The following is a 20,803-nucleotide window of genomic DNA, read 5'->3' on the forward strand; positions in this document are numbered from 1 at the left end:
GTGTGTAAGACGACCTTAAGCTCACTGACGTCATAATTTGACCTCGTATTTTTCAGAGTTCCCAGTTTTGAATGGTGCATTTGAACTTGGAAAAATACAAGGTCAAATCATGACGTCATTTGGAGCTCTAGAAAAAGGCCTGAGATCCAGAGTTGGATCGTTTTTTTTCCAAGTTCCCAGTTATTTTGAATGCGCCAATAGTTAAGTGTGTCATGAGTTTAACAGTTGCCCCGTTCAAAAGAACTGGGAACTACTTCAGTCCTTTCAAAACAACTGGGATCTCGGTCGGGAAAAAAGAAGCGCCCACTGGGAAAAATCGTTTTGAATTGATCAAACTCGGGAACGCCAGCCTCTTTCTAGCGCTCCGACATGAAGATCACTGACGTCTTGATTTTTCCGAGTACCCAGTTGTTTTGAACTCCGCAAATGTTATGACCATCATGTACCCAAATGTATCCATCCGGATTTTGTTTCATGGTTACGAAAGGATGAACAACTCCATGGAAATTACATTGGCCAACCAAGATCACCAGTTGGAAAAATAAAATAAAGTCCTCAAAGAATAGACCTAAAAAAAACGTCTTTACGACCATAAACCATGCGTGAATGGCACGTTAAGGCATTGAATGGCACATGGGATGCGCGAGTGGCGTATAGGTTCCGATGTTTCTGAAAATAACATTTGAAAAGGTTCTCTGCTTTTTGGAAATGAATAGAAATAGATCCCTGTTAGACTTCTAAACGTTTTCGCCATGTACTGGCTTGTTTCCCCCAACGTTTCACCAAATCTGCATCTCTCATTGGAGAAGGGGCAGAAATAGACTCCCTCGCTGCAGCCAATCAAAGTGCGCCCTAAACATGCATTCTTCCCCAACGATTGGCCAACCTCCTCGCGCTGATAGTCCTCTTTATTATCTCACTGTTGTAAAAGTTTCTTTCTATCGCCGGAGGAAGATTCTTTACCTCTCCAGATTCCCAGATCATCAGATACATAGGTAAGTTCAAACTGATCGATCACTTGCATGATGATGTTAGTGCTATTTTTTTATGCAATTTTTTTTTTTATGTTCCATTCATCGAAATAAAGTTCCGTGTCCTTGTATAGTTTTATAATTATGCTGTACCTACTGAGTCATGGCAATCTAAATAATAGTAAAGAGGTGGGTTATTACAATGACAGTTCGTGTTTTAAACAAGCACATGGTTTATTTCCGGGTGTCCATAAACCCCCGACCATATGGCTAGAAGAGATCCAACGTTTGTCAAATTACGTCAGATTTGACTTTTCGTATTACAGTAGGTTAGGAGAATTAGGGTACATTTAGGAAACGGGTTTGGGTTAGCTAAAATGCACACACAAACATCTGCCTTTGACCCACCATACGGGACTATTTCTGGGTCCTACTGTCTATCATCAGTTACCTGAGTACAAGATCGCTTTGTGTTGAGAAATAAAGTTATAATTTGCACTATTGAATGAATTGACCTGTGAATCCTCCATCACATTTGTTGTCTCTTTCTGTTCTGGTGACTGAGGGCTGCAGGCAATGAATTTGAGCTGCACCCTTAGTTCATTTTGCCCACCACAATTTGCCATAGTTGAGTGCACTCTTGTGCCATGGCCCTGAGAGCTGACTAAAACATGTTTCTAGTATGGCCCTAAAAAGACATTGCCCAATAATGCCTGTCATAACTATTCAGAGGCAGAGCCAATCTAGTCAGAGCTCGATTCCACAAAGCCTGATCTCTGCTCCACTCTGGTGGAGTCGTCAGAAACTTCCTTCACCATGGAGTTTAATCCGCTATGGGCTTGATGGCTCTGAATAGTTATGATAGAGGTTATTGGACATTGTCTTTTTAGGGCAGTTATATGTATTATTATGGGGTTGTAAATACTGTCCTTTCTGTTATTTACCCGTGTTTTTAGCCAGGCTATATATCATCGCAAGCTATCTTTTAATTCCACTACTTTTGGGAATTCTGAAAGAGATTTAAAAAATAACATACTTTTTGGTAGAAAGTATTGAGAATATCTGTTGAGAGAAGCTCCAAAGGCAGTTTATCTCATGTAGTAAAAGTGTTCTAACCGGTGGGTTGGGTCTGGAGGGTGTCTGCTCAACTGGTTTGGTTACACACCCAAGGCCAGCTGTGACTTAACACAGCCCTCTGAACATTTCAGCCTCAACTCAGCCTCATTGCCACTCAGTGAACCTGTCTGCAAGGGGGATCAGATTGCAAATGAACTCACCCAAGGAACACTCAAACCTCTGCTCCCATATCTGCCGTAGCAGTAGTTAGACAGACGCTGTAACAGAAGTAGCATGACCAGCAGTAGTAGGTCCATTAAGAAATGCGCTGGCTCAGAGGGAACGTTTCCTTTGGTCTCTCTCTGTCTCCAACCATATGTTGGTTTCCTAAGGACACAATGCTCTCCGGTGGGTTTATTGTGTGCTGGTCATTTGGTATCAAGCCACTCAGGCGAGGTTTGTGTCTTCAGTGCAGTTCAGAAAGAGGTCCATTTGAACAGCTGCTTGGAAGTGTACACTGCCTATTAGTATTAGACAGGGGCAACCAAATGGACTGAACTCTCTGTCTGGGAATCCAAATAATTAGTACCATTTTAACACGTTAGGGACAGGAGTAGGTCTTGTTAATACATTAGGGACAGTATGTTGTATTGTTAATACATTAGGGACAGTATGTTGTCTTGTTAATACATTAGGGACAGTATGTTGTCTTGTTAATACATTAGGGACAGTATGTTGTATTGTTAATACATTAGGGACAGTATGTTGTCTTGTTAATACATTAGGGACAGTATGTTGTCTTGTTAATACATTAGGGACAGTATGTTGTATTGTTAATACATTAGGGACAGGAGTAGGTCTTGTTAATACATTAGGGACAGTATGTTGTATTGTTAATACATTAGGGACAGTATGTTGTATTGTTAATACATTAGGAACAGTATGTTGTCTTGTTAATACATTAGGGACAGTATGTTGTCTTGTTAATACATTAGGAACAGTATGTTGTCTTGTTAATACATTAGGGACAGTATGTTGTCTTGTTAATACATTAGGGACAGGAGTAGGTCTTGTTAATACATTAGGGACAGTATGTTGTATTGTTAATACATTAGGGACAGTATGTTGTCTTGTTAATACATTAGGGACAGTATGTTGTCTTGTTAATACATTAGGGACAGTATGTTGTATTGTTAATACATTAGGGACAGTATGTTGTATTGTTAATACATTAGGGACAGTATGTTGTATTGTTAATACATTAGGGACAGTATGTTGTCTTGTTAATACATTAGGGACAGTATGTTGTCTTGTTAATACATTAGGGACAGTATGTTGTATTGTTAATACATTAGGGACAGTATGTTGTATTGTTAATACATTAGGGACAGTATGTTGTATTGTTAATACATTAGGGACAATATGTTGTATTGTTAATACATTAGGGACAGTATGTTGTATTGTTAATACATTAGGGACAGTATGTTGTATTGTTAATACATTAGGGACAGTATGTTGTCTTGTTAATACATTAGGGACAGTATGTTGTATTGTTAATACATTAGGGACAGTATGTTGTATTGTTAATACATTAGGGACAGTATGTTGTCTTGTTAATACATTAGGGACAGTATGTTGTCTTGTTAATACATTAGGGACAGTATGTTGTCTTGTTAATACATTAGGGACAGTATGTTGTCTTGTTAATACATTAGGGACAGTATGTTGTATTGTTAATACATTAGGGACAGTATGTTGTCTTGTTAATACATTAGGGACAGTATGTTGTCTTGTTAATACATTAGGGACAGTATGTTGTATTGTTAATACATTAGGGACAGTATGTTGTCTTGTTAATACATTAGGGACAGTATGTTGTATTGTTAATACATTAGGGACAGTATGTTGTCTTGTTAATACATTAGGGACAGTATGTTGTCTTGTTAATACATTAGGGACAGTATGTTGTATTGTTAATACATTAGGGACAGTATGTTGTCTTGTTAATACATTAGGGACAGTATGTTGTATTGTTAATACATTAGGGACAGTATGTTGTCTTGTTAATACATTAGGGACAGTATGTTGTCTTGTTAATACATTAGGGACAGTATGTTGTATTGTTAATACATTAGGGACAGTATGTTGTATTGTTAATACATTAGGGACAGTATGTTGTATTGTTAATACATTAGGGACAGTATGTTGTCTTGTTAATACATTAGGGACAGTATGTTGTCTTGTTAATACATTAGGGACAGTATGTTGTATTGTTAATACATTAGGGACAGTATGTTGTATTGTTAATACATTAGGGACAGTATGTTGTCTTGTTAATACATTAGGGACAGTATGTTGTCTTGTTAATACATTAGGGACAGTATGTTGTCTTGTTAATACATTAGGGACAGTATGTTGTATTGTTAATACATTAGGGACAGTATGTTGTATTGTTAATACATTAGGGACAGTATGTTGTATTGTTAATACATTAGGGACAGTATGTTGTCTTGTTAATACATTAGGGACAGTATGTTGTCTTGTTAATACATTAGGGACAGTATGTTGTATTGTTAATACATTAGGGACAGTATGTTGTATTGTTAATACATTAGGGACAGTATGTTGTCTTGTTAATACATTAGGGACAGTATGTTGTCTTGTTAATACATTAGGGACAGTATGTTGTATTGTTAATACATTAGGGACAGTATGTTGTATTGTTAATACATTAGGGACAGGACGTTGTCTTCTATAACCTTGGGTCTTTAGGCAAGACAAATTAGCTGGACACACACAATTACCTCGTTAATGATTAGCCTTTCTGAACAAGGGATATTTCTTTCAATTGTAGCGCCTCACGCCTAGCAACTCTGGTATAGGAGGCAATTTCGTAATTGGCCTTTCGCATTTTTTAAGTGATTGTTTTTTTCATTGACCTGAGGAAGTTCACTGACTTAAACATCAAACGTGTTGAGGTACTGCGTCTGCCTGAGTAATTTGTAACTGAACGGTGGGGCTCCCAGTACCACTGTTCAGAGGGACATACAGCATGGTGGTGTCAGGTGTGCATGTTAATATGCACCTCACTAGGCCTCTCGGGGTCAAACTTTTTAGATTTTTTTGTGTCATTTTTGTCAGGAATGTTCTTAATGGCTTCCTGACTGTAATTAGTTTGAAGTCGTCAGTCTGTCCAGCAGTGTGTAGTATGAGACAGACAGCAGCAGCAGCTCCTCGAATCCCTCAAACATTCTGAAGAGTGGCCTTCTGCTGCTCCTGTCCCTCAGACTGCTAGATGGTGTTGAAACGTTGTCCCAAACCACTGATACAGGGTCAGATCACTTATTGTCCCACTAACGGTTACAAATAGGACTGGGGTAAGGGGAATCTGATCCTAGATCTGTGCTTACAAGCAGGACAGAGGCTCTGTACCATTTACTAGCCCATGTGCCATTTACCTTCCTAGGTGAGACATGCCTGCGGTCCCCTCCCTTAAAGACAGCAGCGTCCTGGGTCCTATCGGCCCTGTGTGCCCGCACGCTGCCAGGCTACGCGTCACCAACGGCAATGGGGATGCCAATGGATCCTCCAAGATCCAGGAAGGGCCGTTACAACTCCCAACCAAGGGGGGCGTCAGAGACAAGCTACAGGTGGAGAACGTGACTGGAACCATCCAGGCGGTGGGGGAGAGGAAGTGGATCCGTCCCGACCTGCCCAGCCGGTGCACCTGGAGACTGGGGGGCAACCACGCCGACTCCCCCCACACCCATCCTCAACAGTAAGACTGGTAACCCTAAACATTAACCCTCAACAGTAAGACTGGTAACCCTAAACATTAACCCTCAACAGTAAGACTGGTAACCCTAAACATTAACCCTCAACAGTAAGACTGGTAACCCTAAACATTAACCCTCAACAGTAAGACTGGTAACCCTCAACAGTAAGACTGGTAACCCTAAACATTAACCCTCAACAGTAAGACTGGTAACCCTAACCCTCAACAGTAAGACTGGTAACCCTAAACATTAACCCTCAACAGTAAGACTGGTACCCTAAACATTAACCCTCAACAGTAAGACTGGTAACCCTCAACAGTAAGACTGGTAACCCTCAACAGTAAGACTGGTAACCCTAAACATTAACCCTCAACAGTAAGACTGGTAACCCTCAACAGTAAGACTGGTAACCCTAAACATTAACCCTCAACAGTAAGACTGGTAACCCTCAACAGTAAGACTGGTAACCCTAAACATTAACCCTCAACAGTAAGACTGGTAACCCTAACCCTCAACAGTAAGACTGGTAACCCTAAACATTAACCCTCAACAGTAAGACTGGTACCCTAAACATTAACCCTCAACAGTAAGACTGGTAACCCTCAACAGTAAGACTGGTAACCCTAAACATTAACCCTCAACAGTAAGACTGGTAACCCTAAACATTAACCCTCAACAGTAAGACTGGTAACCCTCAACAGTAAGACTGGTAACCCTCAACAGTAAGACTGGTAACCCTCAACAGTAAGACTGGTAACCCTAAACATTAACCCTCAACAGTAAGACTGGTAACCCTCAACAGTAAGACTGGTAACCCTAAACATTAACCCTCAACAGTAAGACTGGTAACCCTCAACAGTAAGACTGGTAACCCTAAACATTAACCCTCAACAGTAAGACTGGTAACCCTCAACAGTAAGACTGGTAACCCTCAACATTAACCCTCAACAGTAAGACTGGTAACCCTCAACAGTAAGACTGGTAACCCTCAACAGTAAGACTGGTAACCCTCAACAGTAAGACTGGTAACCCTAACCCTCAACAGTAAGACTGGTAACCCTCACCCTCAACAGTAAGACAGGTAACCCTCAACCCTCAACAGTAAGACTGGTAACCCTAACCCTCAACAGTAAGACTGGTAACCCTCAACATTAACCCTCAACAGTAAGACTGGTAACCCTCAACAGTAAGACTGGTAACCCTCAACAGTAAGACTGGTAACCCTCAACAGTAAGACAGGTAACCCTAAACATTAACCCTCAACAGTAAGACTGGTAACCCTCAACAGTAAGACTGGTAACCCTCAACAGTAAGACTGGTAACCCTCAACAGTAAGACTGGTAACCCTCAACAGTAAGACTGGTAACCCTCAACAGTAGCTGGTAACCCTCAACAGTAAGACAGGTAACCCTCAACAGTAAGACTGGTAACCCTCAACAGTAAGACTGGTAACCCTCAACAGTAAGACTGGTAACCCTAAACAGTCTAACCCTCAACAGTAAGACTGGTAACCCTCAACAGTAAGACTGGTAACCCCCGTAAGACAGGTAACCCTCAACAGTAAGACTGGTAACCCTCACAGACGACTGGTAACCCTCAACAGTAAGACTGGTAACCCTCAACAGTAAGACTGGTAACCCCCAACAGTAAGACAGGTAACCCTCAATAGTAAGACTGGTAACCCTCAACAGTAAGACAGGTAACCCTCAACAGTAAGACTGGTAACCCTCAACAGTAAGACAGGTAACCCCGCCCCTCAACAGTAAGACAGGTAACCCTCAACAGTAAGACTGGTAACCCTCAACAGTAAGACAGGTAACCCCGCCCCTCAACAGTAAGACAGGTAACCCTCAACAGTAAGACTGGTAACCCTCAACAGTAAGACTGGTAACCCTCAACAGTAAGACTGGTAACCCTCAACAGTAAGACTGGTAACCCTCAACAGTAAGACTGGTAACCCTCAACAGTAAGACAGGTAACCCTCAACAGTAAGACTGGTAACCCTCAACAGTAAGACAGGTAACCCTCAACAGTAAGACTGGTAACCCTCAACAGTAAGACTGGTAACCCTCAACAGTAAGACTGGTAACCCTCAACAGTAAGACTGGTAACCCTCAACAGTAAGACAGGTAACCCCCAACAGTAAGACGGTAACCCTCAACAGTAAGACTGGTAACCCTCAACAGTAAGACTGGTAACCCTCAACAGTAAGACTGGTAACCCTCAACAGTAAGACTGGTAACCCTCAACAGTAAGACAGGTAACCCTCAACAGTAAGACTGGTAACCCTCAACAGTAAGACAGGTAACCCTCAACAGTAAGACTGGTAACCCTCAACAGTAAGACAGGTAACCCTCAACAGTAAGACTGGTAACCCTCAACAGTAAGACTGGTAACCCTCAACAGTAAGACAGGTAACCCTCAACAGTAAGACTGGTAACCCTCAACAGTAAGACTGGTAACCCTAACCCTCAACAGTAAGACAGGTAACCCCCAACAGTAAGACAGGTAACCCTCAATAGTAAGACTGGTAACCCTCAACAGTAAGACAGGTAACCCTCAACAGTAAGACTGGTAACCCTCAACAGTAAGACAGGTAACCCCGCCCCTCAACAGTAAGACAGGTAACCCCCAACAGTAAGACTGGTAACCCTCAACAGTAAGACTGGTAACCCTCAACAGTAAGACTGGTAACCCCCAACAGTAAGACAGGTAACCCTCAATAGTAAGACTGGTAACCCTCAACAGTAAGACAGGTAACCCTCAACAGTAAGACTGGTAACCCTCAACAGTAAGACAGGTAACCCCGCCCCTCAAAAGTAAGACAGGTAACCCTCAACAGTAAGACTGGTAACCCTCAACAGTAAGACTGGTAACCCTCAACAGTAAGACTGGTAACCCTCAACAGTAAGACAGGTAACCCTCAACAGTAAGACTGGTAACCCTCAACAGTAAGACAGGTAACCCTCAACAGTAAGACTGGTAACCCTCAACAGTAAGACAGGTAACCCTCAACAGTAAGACTGGTAACCCTCAACAGTAAGACAGGTAACCCTCAACAGTAAGACTGGTAACCCTCAACAGTAAGACAGGTAACCCTCAACAGTAAGACTGGTAACCCTCAACAGTAAGACAGGTAACCCTCAACAGTAAGACTGGTAACCTTTTATGTTATTCCTTCCACCTGTCTCCTCCTCTACTCATTTCCACTTTGTTCTATTATCCATCTTTTAGTCAGATTCATGTCAATGTGGTATGAGCATTGATCATTCATCAACGTCAATGAGTTAGTCAGTGACATCTAAACTCCCTTCTTCCAGGACCAAAGCTCCTAAAATCCTCACCGACATCCTCCGGAGGATCGGTGACACCCCGCTGGTGCGCATGAACAAGATCCCCAAGACCTTCGGCCTCAAGTGTGAAATCTGTGAGTTTATCAGGGAGTCTTTTCTCATTTCCCTTTTGAGATGAATGGAGAAACCTTAACTTGCTACATGGGTGCAAACTCTAAACTAAATGAAATGAACATGTTTGACCCAGGTCTGGTTACATTATCAGATGTTTTCAGACAAGGTGGTATTTTAATTCAGAATTAAAAACATTTTCATCTGTGTGTGTGTGTGTGTGTGTGTGTGTGTGATCCAGTGTGGTAATACAGTGTGTACCATTCTGTTTTGTCTCTGTGCAGTGGCCAAGTGTGAGTACTTCAACGCGGGCGGCAGTGTGAAGGATAGGATCAGTCTGCGTATGGTGGAGGATGCAGAGAGGGCAGGACATCTCAAACCAGGAGACACCATCATAGAGCCCACCTCAGGGAATACAGGTAACTGTGTGTGTGTTACCTCAGTAAATGAATAGGAATGTGTCTCACTAGTAGTAGATTCACTGATTAATACCTGGTGTGTGTGTGTGTGTGTGTGTGTGTGTGTGTGTGTGTGTGTGTGTGTGTGTGTGTGTGTGTGTGTGTGTGTGTGTGTGTGTGACAGGTATCGGTCTGGCCCTGGCTGCAGCTGTGAAGGGTTACCGCTGTATCATTGTCATGCCTGAGAAGATGAGCATGGAGAAGGTAAGACTGCTGTATGCTGCCTCATCAATCTCCCCTCTGGGAATTTGACAGGACCTATTTGATTGTGAAATCTGCACAAATGATCATGAAAACGCTGCCTGTCTGTGTTTGCATGCACCCAGGTGGATGTTTTGAGAGCCCTGGGCGCAGAGATCGTCCGTACGCCCACCAGCGCTCGTTTCGATTCACCAGAGTCTCACGTGGGCGTGGCTTGGCGTCTGAAGAACGAGATCCCCAACTCTCACATCCTGGACCAGTACCGTAACCCTAGTAACCCCCTGGCCCACTATGACACCACAGCAGAGGAGATACTGGAGCAGTGTGATGGTGAGACAGACTTCCTCTCGGCTCCCTCCCTCTATTCCTCCCTCTCTTGTTCTCTCTTTCCTTCTCTCTTGTCTTGCTGGCATTCTCTATCTCTCTCCCGCTCTCTCTCTCGCTCTCTATCTCTCTCCCGCTCTCTCTCTCTCTCTCTCAAAATACTGTGATTGAAGAAAAATTGTTGAGAGGAAGTTATTTAGAAATGTAAGTTCATTATTTCTACACACTTTCTACCTGGTTTAGGTTCAGACTGGAGTATTTTTTTCATAGAATAAGTAATAAAAAAATATATATTAAAAAACACTTCTTTTTTTTACTCAGACACCCGCGACCCATTCAGAACCTCGTCGTCATCCACTAGCTGAGAATCGCTGTTAAACAAGCGTGTGTGTCTGAATAAGGTTTAACTGGTGGTTTTGGTCAACAGCAAAGCATTGTCTGAGCAGTTGTGTGGGCTTGTAGCCCTCACATATGAGCTAACCTGACACCCTCCACATCTGTGACCTGGCAGGGAAAGTGGACATGCTGGTGGCAAGCGCTGGCACAGGCGGCACCATCACTGGCATTGCCCGCAAACTGAAGGAGAGGTGCCCCAACATCAAGGTGAGTGAGCTCTGTCCACCTGGAATCAATTCCCATCCCCAGGTGCCATCTGACTAGGGTTGGGGACAGTTCAATTGAAATTCCTATTCAAGTATGGAAAGATCCGTACAAATAGAATCAGTCTCAACTTCAATCTTCACATTCACTACTTCAACATGACTGAATAGAAACGGTTCTGGTTCTGATCAGAGGCTATGGCTGTCCTTACTGGGTGTTAACTTGTGTCTGGCGTGGTGTGTGGTTCTGTCTGGTCTGGTGTGGTTCTGTCTGGTCTGGTGTGGTTCTGTCTGGTCTGGTGTGGTTCTGTCTGGTGTGGTTCTGTCTGGTCTGGTGTGGTTCTGTCTGGTGTGGTTCTGTCTGGTCTGGTGTGGTTCTGTCTGGTCTTGTGTGGTGTGGTTCTGTCTGGTCTTGTGTGGTGTGGTTCTGTCTGGTGTGGTTCTGTCTGGTCTGGTGTGGTTCTGTCGGGTCTGGTGTGGTTCTGTCTGTGTGTGGTCAGATCATCGGTGTGGACCCTGAAGGCTCCATCCTGGCTGAACCAGAGGAGTTGAACAAGACAGACAAGACCCAGTACGAGGTGGAGGGCATCGGATATGACTTCATCCCCACTGTACTGGACAGATCAGTGAGTCAGATGGACACACACACACACACACACACACACACACACACACACACACACACACCACACCACACCACACCACACCACACCACACCACACCACACCACACCACACCACACCACACCACACCACACCACACCACACCACACCACACCACACCACACCACACCACACCACACCACACCACAACACAACACACACACACACACACACACACACACACACCCACCCACTACCTCACCAGTGTGTGTCTACCTGTAGGTGGTGGATAGCTGGTACAAGTCTAACGATGAGGAGTCCTTCAACATGTCCCGTATGCTGGTCAGAGACGAGGGCTTGCTGTGTGGTACGTTTTTCACCGTTCTGTCTCTCTGTCACTCATCTCACTGTCACCAGTGTGGACTCTATGGCCGTGTTCTCCAGGGACTGGGATATCTGCACATTCCCACTTCAATAAAGACCACCTAGAACGCCACCTATGTCATGTTCTGATTTGTGGGTTGACCTGCCCACGAGTCATCATGCCAACCAGTGTGCCCGTCTCTTGTCCCCTGTGCCAGGTGGCAGCTCGGGCACGGCCGTGGCAGCGGCGGTGAGGGTGGCCAAGGACCTGAAGGAGGGCCAGCGATGTGTGGTCATCCTGCCAGACTCCATCCGCAACTACATGTGAGGAACCAGGGTCTAGAATATACTGTTATATTATGACTGTAATATACTGTAGTCCTATAGTGAATCTAATGATCTGTCAGCGTTTAGTTTAGCCTGACCCCTTGTGGCCATGTCTGAATATTGCAGCTGTTGCCTCATGTGGGTATCGCTGATTCATGACCCCCTCTTTAATCTGAACCATTAACAGCTGTTCCTAGAGGATGAAGTAACCAACAACCCTTCTCTTTAATCTGAACCATTAACAGCTGTTCCTAGAGGATGAAGTAACCAACAACCCTTCTCTTTAATCTGAACCATTAACAGCTGTTCCTAGTGGATGAAGTAACCAACAACCCTTCTCTTTAATCTGAACCATTAACAGCTGTTCCTAGTGGATGAAGTAACCAACAACCCTTCTCTTTAATCTGAACCATTAACAGCTGTTCCTAGTGGATGAAGTAACCAATAACCCTTCTCTTTAATCTGAACCATTAACAGCTGTTCCTAGTGGATGAAGTAACCAATAACGACTCTTCTCTTTTTTTCCAGGACCAAGTTCCTGAGTGACAAGTGGATGTTCCAGAAAGGCTTCCTGAAGGAGTCAGACATCATGGTAAACAAACCCTGGTAGGTCTGAACAAACCCTGGTGGGTCTGTGTCTCTGAATAAACCTCTTGTGGGTCTGTGTCTCTGAACAAACCCTGGTGGGTCTGTGTCTCTGAACAAACCCTGGTGGGTCTGTGTCTCTGAACAAATCCTGGTGGGTCTGTGTCTCTGAACAAACCCTGGTGGGTCTGTGTCTCTGAATAAACCTCTTGTGGGTCTGTGTCTCTGAACAAACCCTGGTGGGTCTGTGTCTCTGAACAAACCCTGGTGGGTCTGTGTTTCTGAACAAATCCTGGTGGGTCTGTGTCTCTGAACAAACCCTGCTGGGTCTGAACAAATCCTGGTGGGTCTGTGTCTCTGAACAAACCCTGGTGGGTCTGTGTCTCTGAACAAACCCTGGTGGGTTTGTGGGTCTGAACAAATCCTGGTGGGTCTGTGTCTCTGAACAAACCCTGCTGGGTCTGTGTCTCTGAACAAACCCTGGTGGGTCTGTGTCTCTGAACAAACCCTGGTGTCTCTGAATAAACCCTGGTGGGTCTGAACAAACCCTGGTGGGTCTGAATGAACCCTGGTGGGTCTGTGTCTCTAAATAAATATTGGTGGGTCTGAATAAACCCTAGTGGGTCTGTGTCTTTAAATAAATCCTGGTGGGTCTGAATAAACCCTGGTGGGTCTGTGTCTTTAAATAAATCCTGGTGGGTCTGAAATGACCAGTCTATAATTTTAATGGTAGGTTTATTTGAACAGTGAGAGACAGAATAACAACAAAAATATCCAGAAAAACGCATGTCAAAAATGTTATAAATTGATTTGCATTTTAATGAGGGAAATAAGTATTTGACCCCCTCTCAATCAGAAAAATGTCTGGCTCCCAGGTGTCTTTTATACAGGTAACGAGCTGAGATTAGGAGCACAGTCTTAAAGGGAGTGCTCCTAACCGCAGCTTGTTACCTGTAAAAAAGACACTTGTCCAAAGAAGCAATCAATCAATCAGATTCCAAACTCTCCACCATGGCCAAGACCAAAGAGCTCTCCAAGGATGTCAGGGACAAGATTGTAGACCTACACAAGGCTGGAATGGGCTACAAGACCATCGCCAAGCAGCTTGGTGAGAAGGTGACAACATTTGGTGCGATTATTCGCAAATGGAAGAAACACAAAAGAACTGTCAATCTCCCTCGGCCTGGGGCACCATGCAAGATCTCACCTCGTGGAGTTGCAATGATCATGAGAACGGTGAGGAATCATCCCAGAACTACACGGGAGGATCTTGTCAATGATCTCAAGGCAGCTGGGACCATAGTCACCAAGAAAACAATTGGTAACACACTACGCCGTGAAGGACTGAAATTCTGCAGCGCCCGCAAGGTCCCCCTGCTCAAGAATACATATACATGCCCGTCTGAAGTTTGCCAATGAACATCTGAATGACTCAGAGGACAACTGGTGAAAGTGTTGTGGTCAGATGAGACCAAAATGGAGCTCTTTGGCATCAACTCAACTCGCCGTGTTTGGAGGAGGAGGAATGCTGCCTATGACCCCAAGAACACCATCCCCACCGTCAAACATGGAGGTGGAAACATTATGCTTTGGGGGTGTTTTTCTGCTAAGGGGACAGGACAACTTCACTGCATCAAAGGGACAATGGACAGGGCCATGTACCGTCAAATCTTGGGTGAGAACCTCCTTCCCTCAGCCAGGGCATTGAAAATGGGTCGTGGATGGGTATTCCAGCATGACAATGACCCAAAACACACGGCCAAGGCAACAAAGGAGTGGCTCAAGAAGAAGCACATTAAGGTCCTGGAGTGGCCTAGCCAGTCTCCAGACCTTAATCCCATAGAAAATCTGTGGAGTGAGCTGAAGGTTCAAGTTGCCAAACGTCAGCCTCGAAACCTTAATGACTTGGAGAAGATCTGCAAAGAGGAGTGGGACAAAATCCCTCCTGAGATGTGTGCAAACCTGGTGGCCAACTACAAGAAACGTCTGACCTCTGTGATTGCCAACAAGGGTTTTGCCACCAAGTACTAAGTCATGTTTTGCAGAGGGGTCAAATACTTATTACCCTCATTAAAATGCAAATCATTTTATAACATTTTTGACATGCGTTTTTCTGGATTTTTTTGTTGTTATTCTGTCTCCCACTGTTCAAATAAACCTACTATTAAAATGATAGACTGATCCTTTCTTTGTCAGTGGGCAAACGTACAAAATCAGCAGGGGCTCAAATACTTTTTTCCCCCACTGTATGTCTGTGTCTCTGAGCATGTCTTCATCTAGTGCTCCATTGTCTATTTGTTTGTAGTTTTCTCTTAAAAGTGCAATATGAAGCTCAATGGGCGACCTGACCGAACTCACATAGAAATGTGAGTTATAGATCTGTCATTCTAATTGGAAGCAAGTCTAAGAAGTAGTAGATCCGTTCTATGTGCTATTTCTGTGCTTCCTGTCCTTAAGTGTAGTTTTGCGTCTTTTTACTTTCGGTTTGGTACACCAGCTTTAAACAGTTAAATACTATATATTTTGTTAATTGAAAATATGTTTCACAGCGGTTTAGATGGTACAATGATTTTGCACATTGCTTGTTTTGTCACAAACTGATATCAGGCGTATATTGTAGAATTTTAGCAACCAGGCAATTGTGGGGTGATTTCTGTATATTGTGCCTTTTAAAGGTTGTATTTTGTTTTTATTTATTTAATTGGTTGTCTATTTCTCTCTCTCTCTCTCCCTCCCTCCCCAGGTGGTGGAACCTGAAGCTGCAGGGGTTGAACCTCTCTGCCCCTCTGACTGTCCTGCCCACGGTCAGCTGTCAGAAGACCATCAAGATCCTGAAGGAGAAAGGCTTTGACCAGGCCCCTGTAGTGGACGAGGCTGGGTGGGTGTCCTCCTTCACTGTCTCATCTCCTGCCTCTTTCATTAACCAGATCTGTATCCCAAATGGCACCCTATTCCCTTCATAGGCCACTAATGTTGACCATGTAGGGAATAGGGTGCCATTTGGGACATATCCATTATCTTTGTGTCGCTTACTAGTTCATGGTGAAGAAATTAAATTATTGTAGAGAATCTGAAGATATCTTCCATTGAAATAACCCTGGAATTCAATTCATTAGTATTGTTGATTTGTAAATGTTGTAAACCCATGTTTCACTTCTGGACACTGACCATCTGATTCAAGTAATTCAACTGTTCTGGTGACATAATCCATGGGTTAGTGTTGTTCTGCTGCTAAAATAACAGTGTGTGTGTGTGTGAGTGTGTAGGCTGGTCCTAGGAATGGTTACTTTGGGGAACATGCTGGCCTCTGTGCTGGCTGGGAAGATTAAACCCTCAGACCCAGTCAACAAGGTGATCTACAACCAGTTCAAACAGGTCAGTCACACACGTGTTCGCAAGCACACACTTTTTCTGTAAGTATTGTAAATAGGTCTCACACACACTGAAACCACCAATGTTTGTTTATATGATGAAACGGTCCTCTCTATCTTACGTCTGACTGATAACCTCCTGTCTCATCTAATTCTCAGATCCGTTTGACTGATAACCTCCCGTCTCATCTAATTCTCAGATCCGTTTGACTGATAACCTCCTGTCTCATCTAATTCTCAGATCCGTTTGACTGATAACCTCCCGTCTCATCTAATTCTCAGATCCGTTTGACTGATAACCTCCCGTCTCATCTAATTCTCAGATCCGTTTGACTGATAACCTCCCGTCTCATCTAATTCTCAGATCCGTTTGACTGATAACCTCCTGTCTCATCTAATTCTCAGATCCGTTTGACTGATAACCTCCCGTCTCATCTAATTCTCAGATCCGTTTGACTGATAACCTCCCGTCTCATCTAATTCTCAGATCCGTTTGACTGATAACCTCCCGTCTCATCTAATTCTCAGATCCGTTTGACTGATAACCTCCCGTCTCATCTAATTCTCAGATCCGTTTGACTGATAACCTCCCGTCTCATCTAATTCTCAGATCCGTTTGACTGATAACCTCCTGTCTCATCTAATTCTCAGATCCGTCTGACTGATAACCTCCCGTCTCATCTAATTCTCAGATCCGTTTGACTGATAACCTGGGGAAGCTGTCTCGTATCCTGGAGACGGACCATTTTGCCCTGGTGGTACACGAACAGATCCAATGTAAGTCTTTCTGCCTGCTATAATGGTGGAGAACATGTTGCAATAAGAGGAGTGAAGGTTCATTGACCTTTTCTGAGGGCAGTAACAAGGTGGTAAGGTGGCTGGTCTGAACCCATTATAAACCAGCCTGGTTTAATGTCTGCTGTGTGCATGTAACTGGTATACAGTGCATTCGGAAAGTATTCAGACCTCTTGACTTTTTCCACATTTTGTTACGTTACAACCTTATTCTAAAATGGATTAAATGAATAAAAGTTCTCATCAATCTACACACTATCTCATAATGACTGAAAACTGAAAACCGGTTTCAAGAAATCTTAGCACATTTATAAAAAGTATTTAGAACCTTTGCTATGAGACTCGAAATTGAGCACAGGTCCATCCTGTTTCCATTGATCATCTTTGAGATGTTCTACAACTTGATTGGAGTCCACATGATTTGGAATGACACACACCTGTCTCTTTGTAAGGTCCCACATTTGACAGTGCACATCAGAGCAAAAACCAAGCCATGAGGTTGAAGGAATTGTCCGTAGAGCTCCGAGACAGGATTGTGTCGAGGCACAGATCTGGGTAAGGCTACCAAAAAATGTCTGCACCATTCTTAAATGGAAGAAGTTTGGAACCACCAAGACTCTTCCTAGACCTGGACGCACGGCTAAACTGAGCCTTGCCAGGGAGATAACCAAGAACCTGATGGTCACTCTAACAGAGCTCCAGAGTTTCTCTGTGGAAATGGGAGAACCTTCCAGAAGGACAGCCATCTCAGCAGCACTCTACCAATCAGGCCTTTATGGTAGAGTGGCCAGACGGAAGCCACTCTTCAGTAAAAGGCATGAGATAGCCCGCTTGGAGTTTGCGAAACAAGATTCTCTGGTCTGATGAAACCAAGGTTGAACTCTTTGGCCTGAATGCCAAGTCTCACGTCTGGAGGAAACCTGGCACCATCCCTAAGGTGAAGCATGGTGGTGGCAGCATCATGCTGTGGGGATGTTTTTCAGCGCAGGGACTGGGATCGAGAGAAAGATGAACGGCGCAAAGTACACAGAGATCCTTGATGAAAACCTGCTCCAGAGCATTCAGGACCTCGGACTGGGGCGAAGGTTCACCTTCCAACAGGACAACGACCCTAAGCACACAGCCAAGACAATGCAGGAGTAGCTTCCGGATAAGTCTAAGAATGTCCTCAAGTGGCCCAGCCAGAGCCCGGACTTGAACCTGATTGAACATCTCTGGAGAGACCTGAAAATAGCTTTGCAGCGATGCTCCCCATCCAACCTGACAGAGCTTGAGAGGATCTGTAGAGAAGAATGGGAGAAACTCCCCAAATACAGGTGTGCCAAGCTTGTAGCGTCATACCCAAGAAGACTCAAGGCTGTAATCACTGCCAAATGTGTTTCAACAAAGTATTTGGGGAAGGGTCTGAATATTTAAAGGGTCTGAATATTTATGTAAATGTGATTTAAAAAAAACACATTCTTAGCAAACATTTCTAAAAACCCTGTTTTTGCTTTGTCATTATGGGGTATTGTGTGTAGATTGATGAGGGGGGAAAAAACGATTTAATCCATTTTAGAATTAGGCTGTAACGTAACAAAATGTGGAAAAAGTCAAGGAGGCTGAGTACTTTACGAATGTACTGTATGTGCCAGTCTCAAAGTCCTCAGTTGTTTGGTCCCAACATTGATTTGGGCCTGCAACCAACCATAACCCCACCCTTCCCTGGTCCAATGAAGGCTGTAGGAGGGAGCTAATGCCACCCTCTCTATCCTTCCCTCTCTCCTACTCTCAGACTTGACGGACGGCTCCCCCAGCCTGAAGCAGATGGTGTTTGGTGTGGTGACGGCCATCGACCTGCTCAACTTCGTCACAGCCAGGGAGAAGAGGGAGAGGTCCTTCTCTGAGTGCAGTGACCTGTGACCCTGTGACGGCTGGGTCATGTGCGCACAAACACCTCGTGTACACACACCTCATGTACACACACATGGAACACATTAATTTACACACACAGCTCACGACCATACACAAACACACTGTGATATTAATGACAATATAAAGAATATGAGGTTGTATGAACTTGATTGGTGGACAAACTGCTGTTGCTGCTTTCTCATGACATGTGAGTCATTTAGCAGATGCCCTTATCCAGAGCGACTTACAGATAGCGAGTACATACATTTTCATACTGTTTCCCCCCAACTGGTCCCCCGTGGGAATCCAACCCACAACCCTAGCGTTGCAAGCACAATGCGTTCATATGAAAGTCTTAAATCTTTGCTATATTTTGCTAGCTTGATCATAGAATGTAGACACTGTCTACAGAGGGAATTGCCATGTTGCTCTGTAATGTTTATTCAAATGATCAGACTGTACACCTTCCCATGTACTGAATCAATAATTGTGAAACCAATCTTTACTGAAAAAAAAACAGTTTTAATTGTGAAAACATCAATCAACGCATTTCAACGCTATGCATAATGACAAATAAGTATTTTACTGTGATTGTATTCAATTAAAACAAGTAGCTTCTTAGCAAAGAGCAATTTCTCAAGCAAGACTTTAGCTAGGACAGTGGGTGTGGTCTGAGTGGGGAGGGGAAAACTCAAAACTAGCTGTTATTGGAAGAGAGGATTGGAACATTTTGCTGTTGGTCTATTAAAAAATGTATCGCATGATGTCACCATGGAAAGTCGAAACTCCCACCCATGCAAACCTGCTGATTAGAAGGTCCTGTGTTGCATTTTCAACCAGCAACTATCAGGAAATAACACTGATCACATTTCTTCACATTTTTACAGTGTTAGTTTCATCAGCTGTATGATATAAAACACGGGAAAAACAGAGTTTTCAGAAAGTGTTTTTCCTGTGTTTAAATGCTGTCGCACCAAAACAGGCTGGAATTTCAGGCGGTCTTTTCAAACAGCTCTTACACTAAAAGGGCATCGTAATTTTCGAAATTTACATTTTAGTTATTTAGCAGACGCTCCTATCCGAGTGATTTACAATAATGATTGCATACTTTTTCAATCAATCTAATGTATTTATAAAGCTCTTTTTATATCTGTAGATGTCACACAGTCCTTATACAAAAAACTCATAGAGCAAGCAATGCAGATGTAGAACATATGAATTGTACCGTACTCTTCAACGTCATGCTTAATGAAAAATCTGAGGTTTTGTTCTGGAATGGTCAAATATGTCTAGCTAGTAGCTACCAAAATATCATTTTTTACAAATATGTCCAGCTGGTAAGTACCAAAATAGCCTTTTTGACAAGATCATATGAAATGAAATAGTATGATTGATATGCCAGTATAATACAAGGTCAGAGATCATTTGGAGTGCCAACAATGTTTTTGCTTTTCACTTTGGATGTATCAGAGTAAAAAGTCTTATCGGGATTTGTGTACTATAAAATCACTTTATAATCTTATGAAAAATAAAGTTGTTAAAACATCTCTGAATTTATATTTGCTATGCAATCATTTTATTTGTGTGTATAATGTGTATAGTGAAAATGCATGAGCTTTTAATAGTAGTTTGAGATTCTAATTATGTTGACCCTAAGCCATTACCTGTTTAACATGTACAAAGTGGCTGCATGGCCGAATTCTCTGGACATCTCTTCTCGATAGCTAAACAACCGAACCTTCTGTGATAAAATGTATAGCCGAGCTGTGCATATGAATAACAGAATCAGCAGTTATACCACCCTACCACTAGGTGGCAGTGAAAGAGCATATATTTGGTTGGTCTAACGTTACATGTATGACTGCTCTTGTCTACCTGGGCTTGCAACAATTTCGTTATTTAAGATACTGTTTAGGGTTTTAAAGGGTACATCCATTTTTGGACTTTAATTAATTACATTTCTTGAATACATTTTATAAATGCCCCATGAGCTTAGTTCAACTGACATACCACATCAAACGCTCTACCAGGGGTATTGAACTCTTACCCACGAGGTCCGGGGCCTGCAGGTTTTCTGT

At 43.2% G+C, this 20,803-nt stretch overlaps 1 protein-coding gene across 2 annotated transcripts; it reads left to right on the forward strand.

The window, feature by feature from the left end:
- The first annotated feature begins 845 nt into the window (after positions 1–845).
- On the forward strand, positions 846–20,282 carry LOC106562750 (cystathionine beta-synthase). 2 transcript variants are annotated; one of them, XM_045698222.2, is made up of 15 exons: positions 846–995; positions 5,494–5,805; positions 9,124–9,230; positions 9,492–9,626; positions 9,790–9,869; positions 9,992–10,196; positions 10,702–10,793; positions 11,290–11,415; positions 11,674–11,758; positions 11,973–12,078; positions 12,610–12,687; positions 15,410–15,544; positions 15,933–16,041; positions 16,730–16,814; positions 18,607–20,282. In XM_045698222.2, the coding sequence occupies exons 2-15, from the start codon at positions 5,501–5,503 to the stop codon at positions 18,732–18,734; spliced, it is 1,776 nt and encodes a 591-aa protein (XP_045554178.1). In that variant the 5' UTR covers positions 846–995; positions 5,494–5,500; the 3' UTR covers positions 18,735–20,282. The 2 variants fall into 2 exon arrangements, with proteins under 2 accessions (XP_045554178.1, XP_045554179.1); XM_045698223.2 differs by lacking the exons at positions 16,730–16,814; positions 18,607–20,282 and adding an exon at positions 16,197–16,288.
- Positions 20,283–20,803: the final 521 nt, after the last annotated feature.

The sequence above is a fragment of the Salmo salar genome, chromosome 16, assembly GCF_965601325.2.
Source record: "Salmo salar chromosome 16, fSalSal1, whole genome shotgun sequence".
Lineage (NCBI taxonomy): Eukaryota > Metazoa > Chordata > Actinopteri > Salmoniformes > Salmonidae > Salmo > Salmo salar.